Source organism: Astatotilapia calliptera, chromosome 9, assembly GCF_900246225.1.
Source record: "Astatotilapia calliptera chromosome 9, fAstCal1.2, whole genome shotgun sequence".
In the NCBI taxonomy this organism is placed as follows: domain Eukaryota; kingdom Metazoa; phylum Chordata; class Actinopteri; order Cichliformes; family Cichlidae; genus Astatotilapia; species Astatotilapia calliptera.
The window spans coordinates 25439329-25464113 of record NC_039310.1 but is presented as its reverse complement, the minus strand read 5'-3'; the positions used below and the strand labels follow the sequence as shown (position 1 = coordinate 25464113).

The 24785-nt window shown below is 39.4% G+C and overlaps 1 protein-coding gene across 2 annotated transcripts in view; it reads left to right on the top strand.

Moving 5' to 3' along the window:
• LOC113029339 (cadherin-18) overlaps positions 1–24785 on the top strand; it is a 94785-nt gene that overhangs the window by 12176 nt on the left and 57824 nt on the right. Inside the window, exon 2 of one of the 2 annotated variants that reach the window (XM_026180171.1) lies at positions 9806–10338. In XM_026180171.1, coding sequence (XP_026035956.1) covers positions 10108–10338 — 231 coding nt within the window. In that variant the 5' untranslated portion in view covers positions 9806–10107. Of the gene's footprint in view, positions 1–8530; positions 10339–24785 lie in introns of those variants that run through there. The other variant, XR_003273388.1, reaches the window with a different exon arrangement.

The window sequence follows — 24785 nt, the reverse complement described above, 5'->3', positions numbered from 1 at the left end:
TATTGAGAGAAACGTGTAATGTAATGTGGGGCATCTCTGCAGTATTGAATGACAGACTGTGTAAAGCACCAGTTTTAGTTATCTAATACTAGACGTACCATAATAACTTTTTAAGATGGTCAGCGCTATGTGTGAGTAGGTGCTCATAAACATCGGTCATATGGACCTGGTTTGGGTTTAGGCAGTCGGAAGTTGAGCAGAAAAATATCATCTGCAAATTATGCCGGGCGACAGTAATAGCCAAGAGAAGGAGTACAAGTAATTTGTTTTATCACCTGAAAATGAAGCATGTTTTGGAATATGAGGAAAGCCAAAAACTGCACCTTTCACAAACGCCCAGTCAGTCAGGTGGAAAGAAAAAAGGTGGCCCTACACACTAATAGACTGATATTCTCCAAGCCTTTTCCAAAGGCACATTTTGCACTTTATTTTAAACCATTTAGAATTTTGTGTTTTATCGATATTTTACTTGTATCTTTTTACTCAAAAAGATTTTTGCGCATTTGTCTTCATTTTTATTTGTTATTTAAGAATTTTGTGTCACATTGAAAACAAGAAAAGTTTTGCACAATAAATCTTCTTAAAATGGCATGATATACTGTTCAGTCATTTTGACATACAGAAGAAATAATATATCGCGATATATATCATTACTGCACATGCTTCAAATTTTACTGCAATATGGATTTTAGGCCATATCGCCCTAATGCAGATCATTGGTGGAATAGCGTTGTACGCATGTTTCAGTGTTTACTATTCTTGTTGGGACACTTAGTGTTAACCGGAGTTTGATTGTACATATGTGCAGCTATGCTCACTGTGTTCACTCGAGTGCCAAAGACAAACTTCTGTTAAGGGAGACAACAAAGGCTAATCTAATTCTCGCTCTCATTTTGCCAATCTTTGCTTTGCCAAGTCAAGTGAGAAATGGTGCATTTTAGGTCTGAGGTAATCAAAGCTAAGGGTTAGGACAGATGGTGTTTGGAGGGCTGTTTACTAGAAGGACAAGTTGCTGTTGACTTTGGGAGAAATGGTGGGAGGGGGTGACTGACACACCATCCTGCCTACATGACTCAGTGGGAGTCATTACTGCAATGGGCCTAATTACCTTCAGGCCTAATCTGTGTTTAAAAACCTGCTGCTTATTGCTTTTAATTACCCACAAGTGTTGGAAGAAGATTGAAATGCAAGGCTGGAGCATTTGTCTCTTGTGTTTCTGCATTTGCCATGTGCATGAGAGAGAGAGAATATATGCAGGAATGTTTACAATATGCCACCTTTTCAAGCTTCTCACGCCTAGTTGTAGGTACTGTGAAGTTTGGAGTCTCCTGCACTCTGTCGATTGAAGGCTTTTACTTCCCTCATTCTCTGCAGCACAAGTGTTTTTGACAGCCCAGTATTCTCTGTTTTTTTTTTATCCCACAAAATACACATTCATTTAAAATGTTAGTCAGTCAGTCAAGTTAAAACACTCAGCTCGCTCTTTCTTCTTGCCTAAAATGATGAGGCCAGATTCTCACTTCTTTAGATCTTGGTTTGACAAGATGAGGGAAATGTTATCTATAGAACTTACTCATGATTAATATATGATCCCGAGGCTGTTTTGTGCCGACCATCCTTGGGGTATGCAATGTGATCAAAGTTGATTCTTGCAGGTACTGGAATATATGCTCATAGTAACTTGGAGAAGAAAACAGTGAAAGTACACACACACACACACACACACACACACACACACACACACACACACACACACACACACACACACACACACACACACACACACACACACACACACACACACACACACACACACACACGAAAAAAGTTTGGGAAGTTCTATTAAAAGCAGCAGTGTAGAGCAGTAGGATGTTAGAGCCTTTCCAGTGTACTGTTAATGTTGGTGTTTTGTCTTTAGGGGTCCTGGAATTTTGGGATGTTAGAGAGACAAGTGTGTGATTTGCAATGTGGGTTGCCTGTCTGAACTGCAGGACATATTTCTGGTTTAAAAACTTGCAATATTCTCTTGAGGAAGACCAACACCTGAGCACCACTTGCTGTAACACAAAAACTGTATTATTGTAGGGTAGCTTTCATCTGTAAGAGTCATTTTCTTAAAGCTGTTTGGACCTCTAATGCATCAAGACTGGAAGGGTTTTTTTTGGGAAATCACCACCAACTAAAGCCAGATTGCATCTTAGAAAGCTTATGCCAGAGTTGTAAGATCAGGCATTTGGGTCAATAAACTAACCACTAAAGCAGTCCATTCAGACATGATTTCCTGCATACTCTAATAAGATTTCATTGTGGAAATATTACCGCTTGGGTAAACCTCTGAATTCCTGGCATCTCTCTACAGCCTATTTGTCTCCAATTTCATGGAACCTCCAGGGTTTGCCACACATTCAGAGGATTGCCCTGCTTGTGAAGCTGATCAGACTAATCTCCTTTCTTTCATCAACAATGAGCTGGGTCGAATGACCCAACAGACTCTAGCTAAACAGTGGTTATTTTTAGAACAGGTACAGATCAATCAAATGTGATTTTTACAGTTCTCATAAAAGTAACTTTTCAATTCTGTATTGTAGTAAATAGGTAAATTGTGTTAACAGGGAGTCATTAGACAAATTCCAAACAGCAGGGCGTCTTACCGTTAGTCCTCAGTTACAGAGAACTGAGCAAAGAATAGTTAAAAACTTTGTGAAGAAAAAATGATCCATAAATTGTCTCCGCTTGCCTTTCTGTAAGAGTCACCACACGCCACTGATCTCTATAAATCCAACACTTGCCTCAGGTGTGGTTTTAAGGATAAATATCTCTTATAGTATGTTAAGTTTTACATATTTGTTTTAAATAGGATTGTTTTAGGACAATGACAGGACAAGGAGTCTGACAAAGCAAAGTAGTTAAAGACTTCAAAGGTTTGGCAAATCCTTTGCATTGATTTGCAGCATTGACCAGAACAACAATATAATGAGGACAGATCAGCAGCATTTATTGCTAAAATTTGCTTGCCGAATAACCAAAAAACCCTTTAAGCAGTTAAAATCAGCTGAGAAGCAACATCAGAGAAGAGAATCTCAGATGAAGGTAAGAAATAGTGGTTTTACACCCCCAGGGTCTTTATGGATAAGGCGGAGATGGGCAGGAGGAAGGATGTGCAATAGATGGTCAAAAGGTAAAGTGAAGCACATGGGCAGATAGATTATTGGAAAAGAGAGTGGTGTTGACAGCATGGGAGAACAAAAGTGATGAAGACAACTGAGCAGCAAGATTAGCACATATGACCAAAAAGATTAGGGACTCCTTATTGACCTTACAGAAGACAGAAGTACAAAACTGTAGCGGGGGGATTTTAAAAGACTAGAACATCATAATTAGAATAATAAACCACTAGAAGATAGATAAATCTATGTTGTCTGGCTGCTTCTATTGTGACACTTGGCAACTAAATTGTTGTCTTTCTCCTCTTTTCAGAAAATGTTTGTTTTTTAAAGAGGAGACTAAATGACTCAACGGACCTATTAGTGAAAAATATGCCATTAAATTGGCTTCTTTTAAGCATCCATTAAAACAAGTTTATTGAGAGCCCTTTCTGAATCAACAGAAACACCAGAAACATAAAATTATGTTCAGGCCTCAGGAACATTTCACAGCAGTGTTTCAGTCTGATTTCACATAATCACGTATTGCTGTGTCACTAATTTTTCTTTGTTGCTTGTTTCCCTGTACTCACTTCAGCCCTCTTGTTTACCTTCTTCAGCTCAGTGTAACATTGCCTGAGACTACAGGCAACAAACAGGCCCTATAAACTGGTGGAAAATGTTTGTATTTCTCTCCTCTGTGAGGTGACAAGTCAAGAGTCTCTTTTGCTGTGGCCGTCGCTCTCTAGCTGGCCCTTTTTGTTCTGAGGATAGAACAGTAGTTCACTGATATGTGTTTTGACCCGCCCTGTGTTCTGCTGTCTGGTGTTTGACATAGACAGAAAGCCGATGCTGTGAAATCGAATGCAGTGGGTGAGCTCTCAGCAGGAGGCCAAAACATTAGCTATTAGCAGCAGGCGACAGACGCCTGTTCTCCATCTCTGCCATACTGAATTGAGGTGCATCTCTTCTGCGTTTTCCAACATCTCTTCCACCATATTGGTCCGTCATTTTGTTTTATCTTTCTGTGTTTTAAAGTGTTTCATCTCCTGCAGTGTCATCAGCGGGTGTGATTACGTGCAAAAACGATTGGCTCTGCCGAGGTCTTATTAAATTCAAGTTGTTTACAGGACCAGTCGAGTCACTGCGATTGAGTTTTCCAGTTCCCATGAATAAAAGAGGAGACAGAGATATATTTTTTTAAGTTGTTTGATGTTTAGAGAGAACAAAAGTAGAAGAAAAAGTATGTAAAGATTGAAGTACCACCAATTGTGGGAGAAGTCAAGGTGGCTGATCGTTCTTCCCCATCCCCGAACAACAGGACAGTGATATCAAACACACATCACCATTGGTTTTGGAATGAATAAAACAGGCTAACATTAAGGTTCTTGAATGGCCTTTTCTTGGCCAAATTGGTAGAGTTATTTTAAATTGGTTGGTTTTTTGGCAAGAGGCATACTCATAAGCAGAGTGTTAAAATGTTTGCACTGAAGCACCGCAGCAATTTCCTAATGTTGTAAACCTGCTCAACATTTGGCAATAAACCCCATTCTGATTCTGATTCTGAAAATGTCTTGTCAAAACTAGAAGACAGAAGCTTGTTGATGGGCACCAAAGGCATCTGGTCAAGGTGCAACCTGCTAAGGCAGCGGTCCCCAACCTCCGGGCCTTGGACCGGTACCGGTCCGTGAGTCGTTTGGTACCGGGCCGCAAGAGTTGAGGCCCAGGTCTGAAATGTATGGTTTTCAGGGTTTTTATCGGTTTTCAGGATTTTTTTTGTTATTGTTTTTATTGTTAACTCGGTTTTCCTGAATAAATCTTTTTTTCGGTACCATTACTAGTTTTATTTTGTTGTATTTATCCGCGACACCTTAAAGGCCGGTCCGTGAAAATATTGTCGGGCATAAACCGTTCCGTGGCGCAAAAAAGGTTGGCGACCGCTGTGCTAAGGGATATTTAACAAAATATCCCATAGCTGATATTCATGCCTGTATGTATAATAAACAAACAAACAAACAAACCCTGGGATCCTGGAAGAGCAGTGTGAAGAAGGCCCACGACATCATAAATGACTCCTTTCCAAACCACAAACAATTCACTGTGTTTCCCTCTGGGAGGTGGTACAGGCTCCAATTCCAAACCAGCTTCTTCCACACAGCCAACAAATTCTGGACAATAGCAACACACACAAAGTTTTCTGGTGGTTTTTGTTTTGTGTATACACACACATACACATTTATTTATTTATTTTGCATAGGGTTCTCAATATTCTTCTCAGTGCTGCCTAGTTCAGGATTTTAATATGGCAGTGTAGGGGATTGACTCCCTTTTGGAGCCAGCCTTAAGTGGCCTCTAGAGATGTCGTTTCTGGCACTTTGGGATTGGCTTCATTTTTCAGCCCTTGAGGTTGCCACTAGGAAAAATCAGAAATATTTGCAGAAGGAGCTTTTATGCCAATATGCTTTTGTTTGCAGATACAGATATTTGTAATGTAATACATCTTTCTGTACTATTTATTTTGTTTGTATTGTTGTATTTAAATGTTCTTGCTCATATGGGCCTTTGGCTATAGAAAAAAGCTGTCCTACTACTGTACAGTAGTTGGATCAAATCCATTAAAACCAGTTAACCCACATTGGATTTGTTATAGAAAAATATCAAATATTTGGTGATTGTTGATATCTTTATCCTTTAAAACTATTGTAGAAACATTTGGTTTGGCATACTTTGTCAATGCAGTACTTTTCATTATATTATCCCAGTTAAGTTCATGCACAAAATCATATTGAAATACAACTGACGCGCTTATAAATGTAGACAGTCTAGCAAACATTCTGCCAAAATCGTTGCGGTTGCCTGTGCTGCATAACCCATCCTGTTAAGCGCTGCACATATTTAAACATGCCGTGGGCTGAAGGCTGCTCAAAACAATATAATCATCATAAAAGGGGGGAAATTATTTCCATTGATGGAGCCAGATGCTGTTGATTTCATGGCTCCCTGAAATGTATTTTGCTTAGAATCAGCACGATAATCAGACAATTAGGAGGCTGATTGAAGTGAGCCCCAGGAGGTGAAAGTGAAACTACTGGAAAAGATATTCTGACACCCAGTCTGACTTGCTCAGGTACCTCAAATGGTTCACCAGTGCTTTCCCATGTAGGAAAATGTTTTACACTGTCACTGAATTGTATTATTGAGTCAGAAAAATTATTGTGATCCAAGAAACAAACCTTAAAATCTCTAAAACACTTTATTTATGATATTGCTTTACAATTTTCTGCAGGGTTTGGTATAATTTTCTCAGATATAGGTGGAGAGCAGGAGAAGCAGGATTTGGGCGTAGCTACCTATAGAGATGAAAATCATTTCCAAGATTGCAGGTTTAGTGTGTGGTTGAGTATTTATCCTGCTCAGCTTTAATCCAAGACTTTGTACCACACCACTTTTCCTTTCCTTTGACTGCACGGGCTGACATTCAGTATTTCACATTACAACCACTGCACTTAGTGAACATGACCAACAACTATAGTTTAGCTCAATTTGTGTGTAAAGATATTTAATACATGGGGATTAGCCAAGGAGTTCTGAGCACATCTTAATCCACATGGAGAAAAAAAATATTTCTAAAAAAATAATTCAGTGATTATCCTTCAAAGTATGTGACAGTGGTAAGTTGCATTAATATCCTGTTTCAGCATTTCTCTCTAATGTTGACACATGCATAGAAGCACACTTTGAAGTCTGTCAGCTCCTTTATCCTGTTATATATCAAATGCAAGTATTTGTCCTCTTGATAATCCCTGTGAAGCTGCTATTCTGCTGTAACACTTGAATGCTAGACCAACTCTCTGCTGTACGTTAGTATTCAAGACTGTGGAACATTTTATTATGGGGGGAAGAGAAGGGAAACAAAGTACAAACACGTTTTTCCTCCTTGTATTTATTTCCTTTTTTTTAAAACTTTTTTTGTATTCTTGTACTGTATTTGTGTTTATTCACACTTCATTTATCATTTCATGTTCAAATGGAGAACTTAAGTTTTAATTTAAAAGCAAAAGACATGGGGAGAGGTTTTTAATTAAAAAAAAAAAAATCCATGCATTATAAATAGTTTAGTATAATATTTGACATTATTACTTGCTTCAAACATGGTTTTTTGTCATAAGCATTTTTTTTAACTTCCTGTCTTCTCTCACCACTGGTCACGGCAGGTGGCCGCCCCTCCCTGAGTCAGTTTCTGCCGGAGGTTTCTTCCTCATAAAAGGGAGTTTTTCCCCTCCCACTGTCGCCAAAGTGCTTACTCATATGGGTCCATATGATTGTTTATAAAGCACCAAATCACAACAAGAGAAAAACCCAACAGAGTTGAATTGAAAAGTCAGTCAGTATGTTCCAATTCTACGTCTGGATGCAGTCAACATGCATTACAGATGCTTTCTGTAAATATGGAGCGGACATGTATCCTGTCAGATACCTAGTATGAGTGATTAATATCACAAAAAGCTCCTCACAACACTTGCTCTCTCTTGTTTGTTCTTCGCCCACTTTGCACTAGAGAGAGGAAACCAGCGGCTGAACAACAGCAGCACATTTAACCTTGATAAGCTGTTGTTAGATTTTTTAGTATTACTTTATATACCAGGATCTTTTTCTACGCAGCTGACGGCTGGTAACTGGGCAGGGGCGGATCTAGCAAAGTTTTGACAGGGGGCCAGGTGGGGCATTAACAGGGAAGAGGGGGGCACAAAGACAGACTTTTCTTTCTTATTCTCATTTAAAATGTCTAGCTTTTAATAAATAATTATCTGAATCTTACACCCAAAGTTTTAATCTGATGTAAAATGTATAGACGTCCATTACTGTATATAGTAACTGTTAAGTCTAATATACCCTAGTAAGCTATAGTACTTTTTCCTTTGGAAAGATACCATCTGTGCAGTCTGCAATTCTGTAGAAGAAAGATGATGAATCTATTTAATTATTCTTGAAAAATAATTTAATTCTGTGCAATTTTTTTTCACACTGCATCAAATTAAAGTTGATTACGTCGATTAAGCATCATGAGGTGGTTCCCTATTTATTTATTTTTTGCTGGGAGTTTGCAACCATAATAGTTAGAAATATAAAGCAACCTAAGTAATCTTTACAATACCAGAATAGGAAGGATGGAGTAGGTTTAAGTTTATTAGATTGATCAGTATTGCTGAACTATGAAATATTTTGGGTGCAGTGTATTGTTTTACATACAGGTATAACAGAATAGCTTTAGTGTTGTTGTTTATTTAAAATTGAGTATGAACTTATACAAAATGCAGCAAGATATTAAAAAAACACTATCGGATTCATATTGGTATCGGCAGATATCCAAATTTATGATATCGGTATCGGACATAAGTGTTATCGTGCCATCTCTACTCTAAACATGATTTACAAAAATGGTGCAAACTTGTCCATGACAAGGTGTTTTGTTTTGGCCTAAGGTAATTTCAACATTTGTGTTCATTTAAGTTGGTAACAGCGGACAGCTCTCCAGCTAAGTACTTTTAGCTTTGCGCATTACAAGGAAAAGAAAAAACCCAACAAAACTCATTATGCGTCTCTGTGTCTTTACAGTTATACCTACTACTAATGCACAATTTTTCCTCCTCCTGTGTCCCCGTGCAGTAGAATCACATATCAGACACTGAAGTTGGACATTTTTCTTTAGTTGTGGCATCAAACTGAAGGGCATTTCAGAATAGCAAGGTCACATTGAAAAATTTCCTCAGCAAAAAAACAAAAAGGAAAATGAGCAGTGAATACTGATGTCATGCTTCAGCAGCAGTTAAATAGCACATCTAGCTTTAAAATACACCCCAGAAATCAGACAGTTCACTCACTCATACCTCCTCCTTAAAGGCCGCTGAGTTGCAGGTGCGCCTGTAATGCACATTCTTTTTAAAGGGAATTCAGGGACTGACTGCGCTTCACTTGAATGCACACTAAGAGAAATCCAGCAGTGCTTGCAGTTATTTTTTACTACTTTAATTCCATCTTCGATACTGTATATAATTTTGATTTAGGAAAAATATTCCTTCTCCCTTTTTTCCATTCCACTGCCATCTGAAAATCACCTTCTGCCTTACGTCTGAGTGGCTTGATGTCTGTCCTTTTCATTATAAATGTGTTTCTTCCTGCCACATTTATTATTCACTGTGCATGTGGCACAGTCTTCAGCCTCACAGTACGCCTTAGCTGTATTTAAAACATCCACATTAAAAAAAAATAAAGCTAATAAAGGTTTTAATAAAAGGTTTTAAAGTCCTTGTTTGGGTCACACTGTTGCGATCCATGAATCAGACCTTACAGGGCAGGATCAGTCACCAAGCGCTCTGACCTCATAGGCACGGACAACCTTATTAACAGCACTGTTACTCAAGAAGTCAGAAGTTGTTTTGTTATCTGCATAATGGCAAAATTGGCTGCAATACTAAGCAGGATTTCTTGCTGCTTTTTTTGTTTTTGTTTATCACAGTCAGCCAGTTTGAAGTGGGCATCCTCATCTGTAAGGATTTACGAGCTGCAATTTAATTGGAGGGAATTAGTGAACATTTAGCTTCTAATATCCATCAAATTAATCTCTAACTCTGTGTTTCTCTTCCCTCTTCTCCCTCTCCCAGGAAATCCAGAATGCCTTCCGGGATTAACCTCTGCTCTTCATAGATCTACCCAGAAGTTCACGTCCATGTGTACAGCCTTTCTTAGTCGGGGAAATTCCATAATGTAAATGTATATCGCTTTGGGTCATGAACCTTAGAGGATCCTCCCGGACCATCCCATCTATAGTTTGGATTTAGATTCCTCTTTTGCTGGGACTACTGCACAGGTCTGCAGCGGTGGCTGTAGGTGGCAGCTGCAGCGGCGGCGGGAGGACCTTGCCACCTCGAAACGCGGGGATAACTTTACAAAAGCACACGCCACCATGAGGATATCCACCACCTCTTGTCTGTGTCCCTTTCTGGTCTGCCTCTGTTTCATCCAGAGGTGCTCTGGGGCGAGCCATCACGTTCCTACCAAAGTGCCCTCCAAGAACCAGACCAAACTGGCTAATGGGGAGACGGAGGTGCACCACAGGCCTAAGCGTGGATGGATCTGGAACCAATTCTTTGTTTTAGAAGAACACATGGGACCAGATGCACAGTATGTGGGAAAGGTAGGGTTTTTATTCAATTGACTGAAACGTGGAGGAAAAAAAAAAGGGAAAAAAAACACTATTTTTATCTCAGGGAACTTGCTTTTAAATGCTTACTTGACATTTTTCCCCCCCCCCTCCCCCATTTTCTTTATTATTTTATAACAGTTTACAAAAGGAGCAAGCTGTTTAATTGCTGTGTTGGCATTATACATGTGCCCTCCACTACACCAAATCCCTTGTCTTCTGATGTGAAATATTCAGGTCTCATTTGTAAAGGTGTGTAGTTCTGACATTATGATGTCCATCCAATTCTGTCATGATAATGTCCAAAAATGTGCTCTTCTCTGGAGTTAATGAGTGCCTCTCAGCATGCCTACAACTCTGGGAAGCCAGCTATGCGCAAGAGTGGATTAAGGCTGAAAGTGAGAGTAGCCCTCTACATCAAGCCATCTTTGAAGTGAAATATTAGATTTGGTTTCTCTGTGGGAAATAAACCCAGATTTGATCAGATGGTGGGAAATTAACCACTTCAGTAAGAAATTGGACACTGGCACAGTAAGCTGGGATGCCTCGTCGTTGGAAATGTTACAAGTGCCACCGGAGTGTCAGAGTGACTGATATCCCTCACAGTGGAAAACATAGTAGTGGGTGTTCTTCCTGGTTGTGCAAGGTATGATGCAGCCTAGTGTTGGCGTTTGGTTGTGACTTTTCTGTCAGCTCCACAATAAGCCACAGGGAGCTGGTTAAGTCCTCTGCTTGCAGATTGCCTGCCCTTATCTCCTGAAATGTGAAAATGTGTTTCTCCGCTGCAGTGATCATTATTCTAGGCACTCAGGCACAGACTAATCCTCAACTGCGCTCTGAGAAAAAGGGAATGAGAAAGGCAGAACGCTTCTCTGACTCCACATATGTCTGTATTTCAACAATGGTACTATTTGAAGGGGGAAAGAAAGGAAAGAGGGATGACATGCTTGGACAAAGGGTGAGATGGGAAAAAAAAAAAAAAGCATCAGCAAATATCTCTTTCAACCTTAAATGTCTGCTATTCGTGCCAATCTGGGATCTTTATTGTTGAAAAGTTTTCTTTTTTCCCTAATATATTGTAAAATCCCACATCGGCACTCCCAGAAAACCAAAAATATATAATCCTTATCATCGATGAGGCATCGCATCCTTAGTAGAAGCAGTAATAAACAATAGCTGCACCATATCTGGGGCACCGGTTTGTTGATGCACTTACTGCATAAACATGGTTACTTTTATATTAAATTTGTCCACTGCTTTGAAGTTCACGATTGTTAAGTTTGCTGACTGCTCTGTGCTAGATCTGCTGCTACCTTAAGGGTACTCTTGTTCTGCGTGTTCACTCTGTGTTTGTGTGAGTGTTTGTATATGTGTGTGTGGAGGGTGATGCTGATGAAAGCAAAGTAAACACAAACAGCTAATCCTGGATGATAATAAAGCACTGAGAAGAAACATAAACATTATTAAGGAGTCAATTTGACATGCATGTTTAAAGAGATGAGGTCTCCAGATGGTAAGCACAAAAACATTTAATTATGTGGGTTGAGACAAGTGTGCAGTGTCCTAATGTGGCCAGGAGACAGAATGACCCTTAATTAGACAAAGACAGGGGGGGAGGAGGAGGGGGGAGGAGGAGGAGGAGGATTAATGCACTTGGCAATTTTTTTTTTTTTTCTTTTTCCCCCCTTTGCTTGATTAAAAAACTCTGGACGTTAGCAAGCAGCAAATGAGCAGCTCCACTGCAGGGAATTGCCAACACTCATCTAAAAATGTAAAATTTGAAACAGACGTTCCGTGATCATTAAAAAATTCAGATAAAGTCATTGCATGGTCAAAACCCCCCAAAACAAAACAAGGAAAAAAAAACCCCCAAAAAAACCCGCCGCTTTGTGCTAGGACATCTACACAGTCAAACATACGTGTCTATCGCATTATAAGATTTGGCCTTTGACAGTCAGATACCTCAGGTGAACTTTTTATCAATACTTTCACATACGACAGCATAGAGAGACGCCTGGGAATAAGTGAAACAGCCAGTCTGTCAAGAACATTTTAATCCCCCGAGGTATCCTATAATCCCCAGTGACACCTTTCTGGGGGGGTTGATGCATTTGGAAAATGACAGCTTCGTGCATGAGTGAGACGCAAATGCTTGGCAGGGGACAGGGCTTGTCCAGAGAGTAGACAGGAGACAACCCATTCTCCCAATGGGAGGTGCAAATGTATCCATGTCAGTCAGCTCAGCAGGCTGCTTTGAAGTCGTAAGACGGGTACAGATTGGACCGTAATTTTTTGAAAATGATGGAAATCTCCAAACCCTGAATACAGTATATGAGTGAAGCTTCACTGACTACTGTGACGTAATGGAAGCTGTTGGAACCAGATCCCCTAGTCAGGAAATAAAAAACTTCAAAATGAGTTTCACTGGGTATGCGCCTGCCACTAAATTATACCTTAAATAATGCGATATTTGACGGAGTGGGAGCTCCAGCCCAAACTAGAGGGAGCACCAGTTGTCTTATCCTGCGTTCATTTGCAGAGCAAAGTGGCAACCTCTAAGATGGCTAAATGTTTTATTCATGCATCTAAAAATGGATTGTGCTTTGACAGAATCAGGCAACTGTCTTGTTGTATGTATAGTAATAGCGCAACAGTGCGAAGAAGAAGAAGAAAAATAGCAAAGTAAAGTTTTTACATAACATTTCTTTTCATCATCATTCTTCACAAGGGCGTTCAGATGTTTTCAGCATTAAACCATTGAAGCGTTACATGAAGTAACAAGAGAAATTTCACAGCCAGCATCTCACCATTAAGCTGCGCTGTTGGAAACTTTCTAAAAAAGGGCAGAAAAATATTCAGCAACCACTGAGAAATATTTAGGGACACAGTCATCCGCAAGAGCGAGGATGTGTGTCTGTATGCATGCAAGAGCGCTAAAGATGCACTTTTCAGTATTGATTGCACTAAAATTACTGTTCAGATGTTGATAAAACATGCACGGATTGACTGGCCACCTTGAGTTGATGTAGGTATAAATGTCAGCTGGGTTTGCTTTCAGCCTGATCTGTGACACCAAACTTGCAGAGCTGATAGTGCGCTATTAATGACATGTTAAAAGCTGAAATACCTTCGTCTTTGATGTGCCTGTTAATTCAAAACTGAAATGTTTTCCATTCATATGCACATCAAATAGATTTTTAGGAGCTGCACAGTGAATAATTTAGAACAGCAGCATCATATTTATAGTCCTACTTGATTTATTTACAAATCAAGTAGAAACTTATCTGAAGCTTTCTGGGCCGCGTTCCAGGAAGCAGGTTTAGTGAAGAGTGTATTAACCCTGAGATGAGGGAAACTCTGAGTTTTCCTTTAAAAAGAAACTTTAACTTTGATTCCCTTAATGAAGCAACAGACCAGGTCAACCTAACCTGCTCGCTGGCAAGCTTTCTTCAAAAAAAACAAAACAAAACAACAACAACAAAAAAACCTTGACTCCTCCCCTCCTGATGCACCTAAGCTAAGCGATTGATATTTGGAGTCATTTCATCATTCTTCAGAGCGCATTAATTTGCATCCGTTTATGCTCAGGTTAGACATTAGCTTGTTATTTTCATTCGTCCATTTGTGTTCCCTCTGCCTATACAGTTAAGGGTTGCAATGTGACAGCCTATGCCAGCGGTCACAGGGCGAGAGCCAGGGTGCACCCTGGACAGGTCTCCAATCTGTCGCAGGGCTAACACACAGAGACAACCGTTCACGCTCACATTCACACCTCAAGTCCGTTTAGAATCAGCAGCTGGCCTAACATCAGTTCCTCTACACTGAAACATTTACTGTTTCCTATTGTAGGAATCTTTTTTTTTTTTTGTGATCAGCAACACTCACAGATTGGATCTTGGAGATGATGTGAACATGAGTCATGTTTCTAAAACTGGATTAAAAGCAGAGTTTTAATGTTTCATCTTAAAAACATGCTGGCACGATGAAATACAGTAAAATGCTGGGCAACATTTTTAAATATATGTTGTCTGAAGTTTGAACCTCCACATCTCCAGGAAATCAACTAAATGAGTCTTACTGGTTCTGAAAGTCACAGACCTGTAAGTAAACTGGTTAATCCCACAGTAAACTGGGATTACAGCTACATTTATTAACTATAATAAATGTAAAGTTGATAAATGATGACTGCATGGCACTGAATAAAAGGACATCATCATCATCATCCACACAGACATGGATTCATATTCCTCTCTCCACTGGATTAAAAATTAAGGTGTTGCTGTTTATTTACAAGTTGCCATGGTGAATATAGGCAATAAGTTCCATTGATAACGATCCTTCCCCCCCCCCCCCCCCCATTAGTCATGGATGCACTTAACTCCGGTCGAACACATTCACAGCTGTTTGAACCAAATCTGGTTAATGCAGCATCTTAAGTTAGACTCCTTGTTGAACAATTTGCTGGTTTTATTTACCAATGTTTGAGCAGAAGCCTGTACTATAAAGGCAATATTTCACCCCGAGCAGGTAACTTTTTTAATAAAATTTTATAAAATAGTCAATTATGATAAGTCTGTCGCTTACAGTGTCTGCATTTTTACCAGTTTTGCTTCCTGGCTTCGAATAGGTTTAGCTTTATTAGCACACACACACACACACACACACACACACACACACACACACACACACACACACACACACACACACACACACACACACACACACACACACGTTAAAGCCTGGGCTGACTTAGATTCATGTCACGGCTTATTCTGACTGCAGGCATCAGGGTAAGTGAATATAGAAATCATACAGATTCTGTGGGTATGTTGAAATTGCTTTCCAGCGCAGGCCTCAGGTTTGGCTTCTCTGCAGGTAAACATGCGAAGAGCAAAATGGTAAAGACATTTGTCAAAATCCATTCTAAACAACTCGCTATAGTCTGACAATGATTTCACTTTATGAGGTTTGTTTTTTAAATTTATCAGAGTTTGTAAACACTGACTGGCAGGTAGTGTCATAGCATGAGGATTGCAAACGAGAGAGGATCCAAATGCAGGACATAAAGGCAGACGATAAACAAAAGCAAGCTCTTTATTGGCCAATTTAGAGTCTAAAAAACTAAAAGTCCAGGAAAACAAAAACACAGTTAGTAAAACATCCAAAATTATCAAAGTCCAAATGATTAGATAAAATAGGAATCTGGAAAAACAAAAGTCTTGGAATTAAAAAAAAAAAAGGAACAAAGAGGGCTGCACAAAACAGATTTAGCACAACAGGGAGCACAGACAAATGAGCTGACAAAGAGGAAGACAAGACTATTTATACTCTCAGGGCAGATTGGGGGATGACAAACAGGAGGGGAATGAGACACAGGTGAAAGCAATTAACGCAGGTGAAAAAGAAATTCAGGGGAGGAATCGCAGGATACAAAAGAGAGCTAACCTTTAAAATGGGAAGTAATTAGAAGTAGATGGAAAATGAGAAAAAAATGGCAACAGACAAAGAAACAGTGAGGGAACTTAAACTGACATTAATAAATAAATAAGACGTATTCGATTTTAAAAGTAATAAATAAAAAAAACACAGAATCACAACAAAAAAAAACTAGCAATGGGAGAGCCCATAATCATATGGAAGAAAAAATTTTAACTTTGATTTCAGACACAAAAAATGATTAAGAATGAAACCCAAACGGTTTGGATAATTTGTGTACTTTTTATTATTATAATAAAATAATAATGATTAATGAATTTCAGTATCAATTAGGTTAGCTATTAGCAAGGTTATTGACTAAAATGGCATGTAGAAAAAAAAAAGATATTTAAAGGTTAAAACAAATTGAAACACCTAAAAAAAACCCTGTAATATTTGTAAAAAAATAAATAAATAAATGTTATTCTAATTTAGCTGGTGGATGTGTTCGCAGAGACATTGGATGTCTACAAGAGTAAGACTCAGCTGCTTTCAAAATGTGTGTTCTGATTGTCATACCTGTGCACATGTCCTTAAATGCTGGCATATATCCTCCATACATTAAGATTGAAACTAACGCAAACTAAACTAAATTGAAAAGAAAAAGTCAAATCAAAATAAGATTAAAACCTTATTAAAAAGCTTTGGGTATGAATATACAACCAACTTTTGCATGATGACCATATTATATGAACACAAAATTAAGTTTAAAGAAACCAAATGATTTATTATAATCAGTCTTCATTTGTAAAAGCTGATCAATATGTTTTTATATATTCTAAACGCAACGCAATTACTCTTTGACAAAAGAGAACAATTAACAAGCGGAAGCTGGGTTAAGTAAATTACACTTCAGAAAATTATACAACTATGTAGACAAGCCTTATTTCCAAGGTGCACTCCCTCCTCTTTTTGCTGAAGCACTCAACAATATTAGCACAATTTAGATACTTGGAGCCTCAACCATTTGCCTTCACTCACTATGACTGACTATGAGGCAGAGGCTTCAAGTTTTCAAAAGCTGATGTGCTCACATTTTCATTTCTCTCATTCAAATATCAAATTTAGCAGCGGTTAGAGGCAGAGCTGTTAAATTAGTGTCAGAGTTGCTTCCGGGACAGTGATAATCTTATTACTGTATATCAAGAAGTAAACCATCCTTCTGCGAAGACAACGACTCATTCCGTTTCCCCCCAGATGTCAAAATAGAGGACAACTATCAGGGCGGATCCGCGATGTGCATCGACGGCATGTCTTCAGCACGCCCCTCATCACCACCTCTTGATGTATGGTCATTAGGCGGGTGCTTCATCATCAGGGTTTACTGTGACTGTTACAAATCAATTTAATAGAAGGGGGTGCTCAGAAGAGTTGATTGGGAGGGAGCATGGTCAAAATGTGGTGATAATCAGACAATCAAGCACACCCACATAAAAAGTGATTAAGTCCTCTTGAGTGGAGCATAAGAGCCGCGATTTAATCAAAAACAAACCCATCCCCTTCACTAATTGCAAATATGAAGCCAAGACATTGATTATCAGCAAGGGTGCATAGCCTCCTCATTTCTCTTTCCTTTCCAAGCCCCCACCCTCACCCCACTTGCCATGCACATTGTTGATGAAATAAATGTTCTTCGGTGTGACTCTCACCTTCAACTCCTGTGCATGCTTTAGAAAGACCTTCTTTCAACATCAAAGCAATGTTTCAGAAACAGCATGAACTAAATGTGTCTATTCTTTGTCTAGTGCTTTTCTGATTAACAGAGTTGTGAAACTACGACAGTGCACATTCACTGGTAAACAAAGATGTTGACCTAGAATTATGGACTCGCTGCTTTGTGTCCCACTAGTCCCCAGGCTGATTTAACTGGTCATAAAATTAACATGCGACTGAACATTAGCTTTCTGGAAAACCAGTTAGAAATAGGATAAGATTCATTTCTGGAAAAAGGTTGTATTTGACATGTAGTATGAAATCTGATCGAGAATTTTATGTACTTCGTTTTCTGTCTGCATGGAGAACATTCTTCTTCACTCAGTTGATATTGATTGGACATATCAGCTCCACAGTGGCTTCCTTTAAACAAACAGAGAAAACAAGAGAAGCTAGGCACATACATTATGTAGATCTCCACACTGAATACTACAAAGTCATTAGAAAGGGCATTCACCAATAATGCAATCCAACGAGACACATACATTATCAGGCTTTGTACAATGAATGGGATAGATCTAGTGAAGGAGAGAAAAGAAGTATAAGGGGGGAAACAGATGAAGGTCAAACTGCGTAGCCACTAATAATGTATCAGGATGGCACTCAGTAGAGTGTATCGCAGCTAGTGTGATGTAATTGTTAATAGGGCTGTTCGATATAACGATATATATTGGATGACGATATAAAAACGTCTATTGTTTCTTTTTCTTTCTTTTTTTTTTTTGGCCTGTCCCGTTTGGCTCTTTTGCCATCAGAATTGTTGTCTAAAGGCAAAGAAAGATGCCCAACGGATTTACTTTACCAAACTGACCATCCCAGCCTTGCCGTAATGGTCCATTTGATTCACCTTTTATTGTTTATTTTATTTTCACTTACTGAATACGGGACAGACTTGACTGGGGGAAAGAAGGGGAGAAAGAAAGAGGGAAAGAGAAACAGCTGAGAAGAGGGACGGGGGAGAAGGGCAAAAGACAAAAACCAACAGAACGGGCAGAGAAAAAAAAATGCATATATCAATCACCTGGATCACCTGCTGAGAAAGAAAAAAGAAAACAAGCAGAAGAGAACAAGAGTAATAGAATAAACAACATCACAATGATATATGGGAATATGACAGTAAATACTAAATGTTAAACATTATTGTGCAGCACATAAGATCAACAGAACACAGTGTGCTTTGAGGTAGGAGCCAAAAAGGGTGTAGTTTGTGGGTGTGATCACCAGTGTGTACACCTGTGAGCATGGACGCGCTTGTTTTTTGTTTTTTTTAAAAGGTTCCTTCATGTAATAATCTGCTAGAGGGTGTGGGGGGGCCACAGCCCCGTCCTCCAGGGCGTGAAGCAGGTGTGGAGGAGATCAAAACTCCAGACATCCAGAGGCCCCCAGAACACAAGAGACCAAGGAAGACCAACAGAGGGGCAGCTGCGCCACTGTCCCGGAAAGAGCTGAGGAGAGTCCCAGATGAGGGCTCACTCAGCAGCCGCGGAGCAGAAGCCAGGGGGAGTTGCAGTGACGCGCCCGTGAGCTCCGCCGGCAGCCAGCTGCGCCTGAGTGACCGAGCCCCAGGCCGAGAGGCTGGGGGCACCCCACCTCCGAAGTGGCCCGAGCGAGCCCCAGGCTCCAGGCCCCGATAAGCGGCCGCCAAGGAGTGAGCCGGCGTGTACCTGGACGCCCATCCCCGGACACAAAGAACCACCAACGCACCGATGTCTGAAGGGGTCCGCCACTGGCAGGGAAAGTGGTGGTAGGGGGAGATAGGCCTCCAAACCCTGGAGGGCCTGGGTCTATCGTTTCATTTTACGCTATCGTTTGTTTCGTGGTGTCGCAAAATAAACTGTTTCCGGCAATATTTTTTCATCGTCCTGATGGTCACTGTAGTGGCTATATTCATTTCTTAAAGTTCTCTCTTTCTCTTATATTTAATACTGTTGTTATGCGTTGTGGTTAGCAACAACGACAGTAACACCATCGCGTGTCCGCTTGTTTATGTTCCACAAACCTTTCACAATAAAGCTCAAGATCCTGTTGAGACTTTTCAAAATAAACTGAATCACTTGAAAGAGCAGATTATTTACGGATGAGAAGTAAAAAAAAAAAGAGCCGTCAGGTGCTAAAAAATAAACCTTAGACTCAAACGTTAGAAGAGGCTTTTCCCGGCAGCACGCCGTGTATTAAATACTCACAAAGAAAACTGCAGCCGTTACAACTTATGTCTAAAAATGTATAGTTTCATGCATCGGTAAAACACTCGACTCCAGCTACATGACGCGCAGCTTGAAACACTTCCTGCAAGTCGAGCTGCCCGAGATTCACAGAATTTACAGAAAATGTTACATTTTTGTGATTTATATCGTTATCGGGATGATAGAATTCTTATATGAGATTTTGGTCATATCGCACAGCCCTAATTGTTAAGATTCTGTTACTGTTTTATTTTAGGAAGTTGATATTTGCACACTCCATTTAAGTTCACAGGCAGGCTTTAAGTAATTTTCCCGTCTCCACCTGTAATGGGAGAAGAGTTATTCTGGTTTGATTTGCACACAGCTTCTAAGCCGTTTGCCTGATTGCTGCAGAACCAGGCAGTCATTCAGCTCTCTTTCTTCAGCAGAGAAGAATGGAAGGAAGAGAATTGTTGGCATGGTGGTTATGTCTAAGCCACAACTTAATGCCTTAATAGTTCATGTTCCAATATTTCATAAATTAAGACTTTTAATCTTTACCTATAATTTTTTTGCCGTTGCATTTAGAACTGTTTGTTCTCTGTATGTTGTTGGTTGAAAAATAGCTATGTAGGGGGACTAAACAGCTCCTAGATAATGTCCCTTTTAGTAGTAAAATCTGTTAATACATTGGATGATCAGTTGACAGAAAATTGCTAATTCAATATTTGATGGGTCAAGCTTAGGGATATGTGGTTTTGATGTGTTTCTTTCTCATTATAAAACAAAGGATTTAATATTTTTCAGTTGTGAAATCTGAATCTGTCAAATTTGTATTCACATCCGTTTGGTGTAAAGATTCATTGGCTCACTGTACCCTGTGAGTCAGCTAGTCTTCGAAGTCTTTCATGTCTACTTACTTGTACCTTTGAAATTACATTTCTAAAGCACAACCTTCACCCGAAAGTTTTGACAGAGCATGCTTGCCAGGTTAGGCTTGATGACTGGGCAGACAATGTCGATTTCATTCACATTTTTCACACCAACTGCAGATTGATACTTATACTGAGTTTTAATCAGCAGCACAGACACAGACTGGGACTTGACACTGCATTGACACTGATTGGGTCAGTCACTATAACGTGCAGAAAATTGTTCGAATTGAAAAAGTACACGGAAAATTACCTTCAGATGGAGAATGCACACCAGCCATTTTTGTTCTTACCACCATTGAAACGTTAGAGAATACAAAACATGAAGGTTTTTCATAGAGAAAGTTATAATCTTCTCATAAGAGACAACCCTGAGAACTATACCAAAAAAGAGGAGAACTGCTGTTTGAAGAAAATTAATCTATAGTGTCAGGACCTTCAAAAGTCACAAATTTCCTTTGGAGAGCCGATGTTTTTCTTCAATTTTTTTTAGGGACAAAAAGCAAGGCTTTGGCTGCAATAACCAAGGTATTGGATGCCATAGCCCCTGAGACATGGACCGTGGCTCAAGTCCAAAAAGTTTGACACCAAAGTGGATGTGAAAAAATAAAAGCACCAAGTGGAGGACAAGGAGCTGTTAGCCTAAGATTCAATTCAATTCAATTCAATTTTCATTTGTATAGTGCCAAATCACAACAGTTGCCTCAAGGCGCTTTGAGTAGAAAGCGACTGCTGTTGTATAACAAATATTAAACTAGGGCATAATCACTATTTTGTAGAAATGTTGCAGTTGTGGGACAGCTAATATTATGAAAGCCGAGAGTCTCTCATGAAGTGCGGAGAGTTCTCTATCAGAATATTTTAAAAGAAAAATGTACACTTAAGCCTTTCAGCTAAGATGTTGTATTCTTTTAAAATTGTGTTTATTTTATGAGCTTTTTTATTGTTGTTGGTTTTCAGACTATAAGTAAAATCAGGTAAGAAATTATTGAGGGATCACATATTTGTGTATGAAATATTTCTTTGCACAGTTTAAACACAGCAGTGGTTTTATTTATTGACTGTAAATACCAAGGCCCTGGTGCCAGTGTTACTAAGTGAATTTTTAAAGCTCTCCCGTTAATTTATATGAAGTTATGAAACTTTTTACACTTAACTCTTTTTTTTCCAGCCATTTTAAATTAGATATGATGAGAGGGTCCAGTAACAGGCAGCACGGTGGCACGGTGGTTAGCACTGTTGCCGCACAGCAAGAAGGTCCTGAGTTCAATTCCACCATCAGGCCGGGATCTTTCTGTGTGGAGTTTGCATGTTCTCCCCGTGTTTGCGTGGGTTCCCTCCGGGTACTCCGGCTTCCTCCCACCGTCCAAAGACATGCAGCTTGTGGGGATAGGTTAATTGATTAATCCAAATTGCCACTAGGTGTGAATGTGAGTGTGAATGGTTGTCTGTCCCTATGTGTTAGCCCTGCGACAGCCTGGCGACCTGTCCAGGGTGTACCCCGCTTTTCGCCCTATGACAGCTGGGATAGGCTCCAGCGCCCCCCGCGACCCTGAAAAGGATAAGCGGAAGCGAATGGATGGATGGATGGGTCCAGTAACTTAATTATTATAGCAGATGATGATAATAATAATAATAATAATAATAATAATAATAATAATAAATGTTACAAATTAGTTTTGTTGTTGTAGTAACATTTTTGGGTACACAATTTCTTTGAACCTAACGATAAAAATCAGTTTAAATGTGGCACGTACTCATCAGAAATATTGCTACCATTAAGTGTATGTATGTGAGCATGGTGAGTTGTGGGGCATTTTGGAGCATGAACTAAATTAAATCACCAAAGAATGAACAGTCGCAGATGGAAAGCCACAGAGGGAGAGAGAAGGCTAAATGAGCTGGAGTGGCTTTTATCCTGGCTCCCCAGACCAGATATGCCAAATCAGCTGATTACTTCAGCTGAGCTTTGCCATGGTGTGTTCAGGGACATCTACATAGAAAGACAGGTGCTGTCCACATATTTAGACAGGGTTTGTTAGACAGGGTCCTTTTAAAGGGAGGGTAAAGTATGAAACCACATTTGTAAGGCTACATAACTGTGTGACCCTCTTATTAATTAATTCTACTTGTAAAGATTTAATAAATACACCAGAAGAATTGTGTGAAAAGTGAAAAGTGTGTGAGTGTGTGAATGTGTGTGTGTGAATGGGTGGATGACTGGATGTGTAAAGTGCTTTGGGGTCCTTAGGGACTAGTAAAGCGCTATATAAATACAGGCCATTTACCAATTGCACATTAGCAACAATAAATATAATTAAACCAGCTATAACTCAACACAGCAATCTTATATTACAACAAAAACAAATCAAAAATAAGCAAAAGAAAAGAAAAATACTGCAAATACTATACTATTTGATTATTTTGATCAGTTGTTAATGTGAACCCTTTCAAAGGCTGGTAGTCAGCTGGTAATCTGACAGGGCTCGTCAGTGTGGAGCATTTATATGCTACCCAGGATTGCATGAGTTACACAGGGCGCTGTGGTTTCTCCCACCATCAAAAAATGTGCCAAGATTATGCTGCCTGTCTCATCCCAAGACACTCGCGGAAAACACATTTCAAATATGTTTCCTGGTTAAATGTTATATGCAGGTGTAGAAGAAATTGTTCGTGTGCTGCTCAGTTATTGTAATTTGCGGGTGCAATTTTTCACATCATGCTTTAGTAACTCATAATTTGTAATTTGAGAATTTCTATTTGTCATCAACTCTGACAGACTAAATGGGCGATTCTGTTACTGTAATCATAAGTTACAGCTTTAGTTTGATTACGTCTGACCCATTAACTTTATTATGCTTTCCAGCATGACTACAATGAGTAAAATCCATGTTTAATGTTGCAGAACTTATGTTCTAGCTGCAGATTTCTTTCAGGTTGGAGGATCCCTCTCTTCCTCAAATCTCTTCTCTTCCTGTAATTGGCTTGACAGTACCAAAAGTAAACTGGTTGGCTCTGAGTACCAATTAGCTTGTGAACACAAACAGTTGCAAGCCACTCTCAAGAATGAGTCTACGTAGCCCAAACTGTGAAAATATACAGCATGTTGACAAAAGAAAGTGAAGATACGCTATAGATACCGGGTTGCTCCTGTGGGCATATGATGAAAGCACAAGGTTGGTTTTCTTTGACATTGGAGTGTTTTCGCTATGCAGCTTTAGAGCTCCAGACTCTGTTGATCTCTTTAAACTCCTCAGAAATGCATTTCCAGCTGCCAGCCACATGCCAATCATCTATTCGACTAGTCTTTAATATAGTCACCAGTGGAGGCAGAGAGATAAACACAATCCTGTTTTGATGGCCTGTGGATGAAAAGAATTCCTCAAAGATTTTGTGCAGAGATATCAAAACAACAAGGTTTAGAGGTTATATTTCACCTTCCTCATAAATTCTTGGACCTTTCCTGGCAGCATTTGTGAAAGATTGTCATGCATTTTCATTTATTATTTACTGCAAGACTTGGACATTGCCATCATTTTCAATCCCCCATCATCTGGATTGCCACACATGGTCTTGATGTATGCTAAGTTCACATCAAGCCCACTCTGTGGTTTAACAAAATTGACACTAATTGCATTAAGGCAGGATGTCATGAAATTTTCCGTGTGATCAAAATTAATGAAGTATAAATAAAATATTCCAACACTGAAGGCGGAATGTAGTGGAAGCACCCACTGCAGAGAAATAAAGCCTAGTTTTCAAAATAGTGTGACAGCAAATTGCCACAAGCTTGTTTTGGTACAGTTAGGGGAGGAAATATGTGAAGTATAAATGTCCCCCTTAATAGCAGTGATGGGGACCATAAAGGGACAGTGGTAAAGTCAGGGTACCGTCCTGGGTAAAGTCTATTAAGTTTCACGGTATTTACGATTAAATAGGTTATCAGACTTTTTAAAATAATGTTGATTTAAACCCCAAAGTAGGCAGATTTTGTAAAATTACTCGACATTTGGGTGATTTGGATCACCTGTGGCCTGGAAGGGAAAATAATATCTAGGGGAAAAAAGTTTGAAAGTCCACCTCTATGTTTAGAAACTATTTATTTCTGTTTATGGTATAATGGATGGTTACCTACAGCAATGTTATGATTCACCCAGAA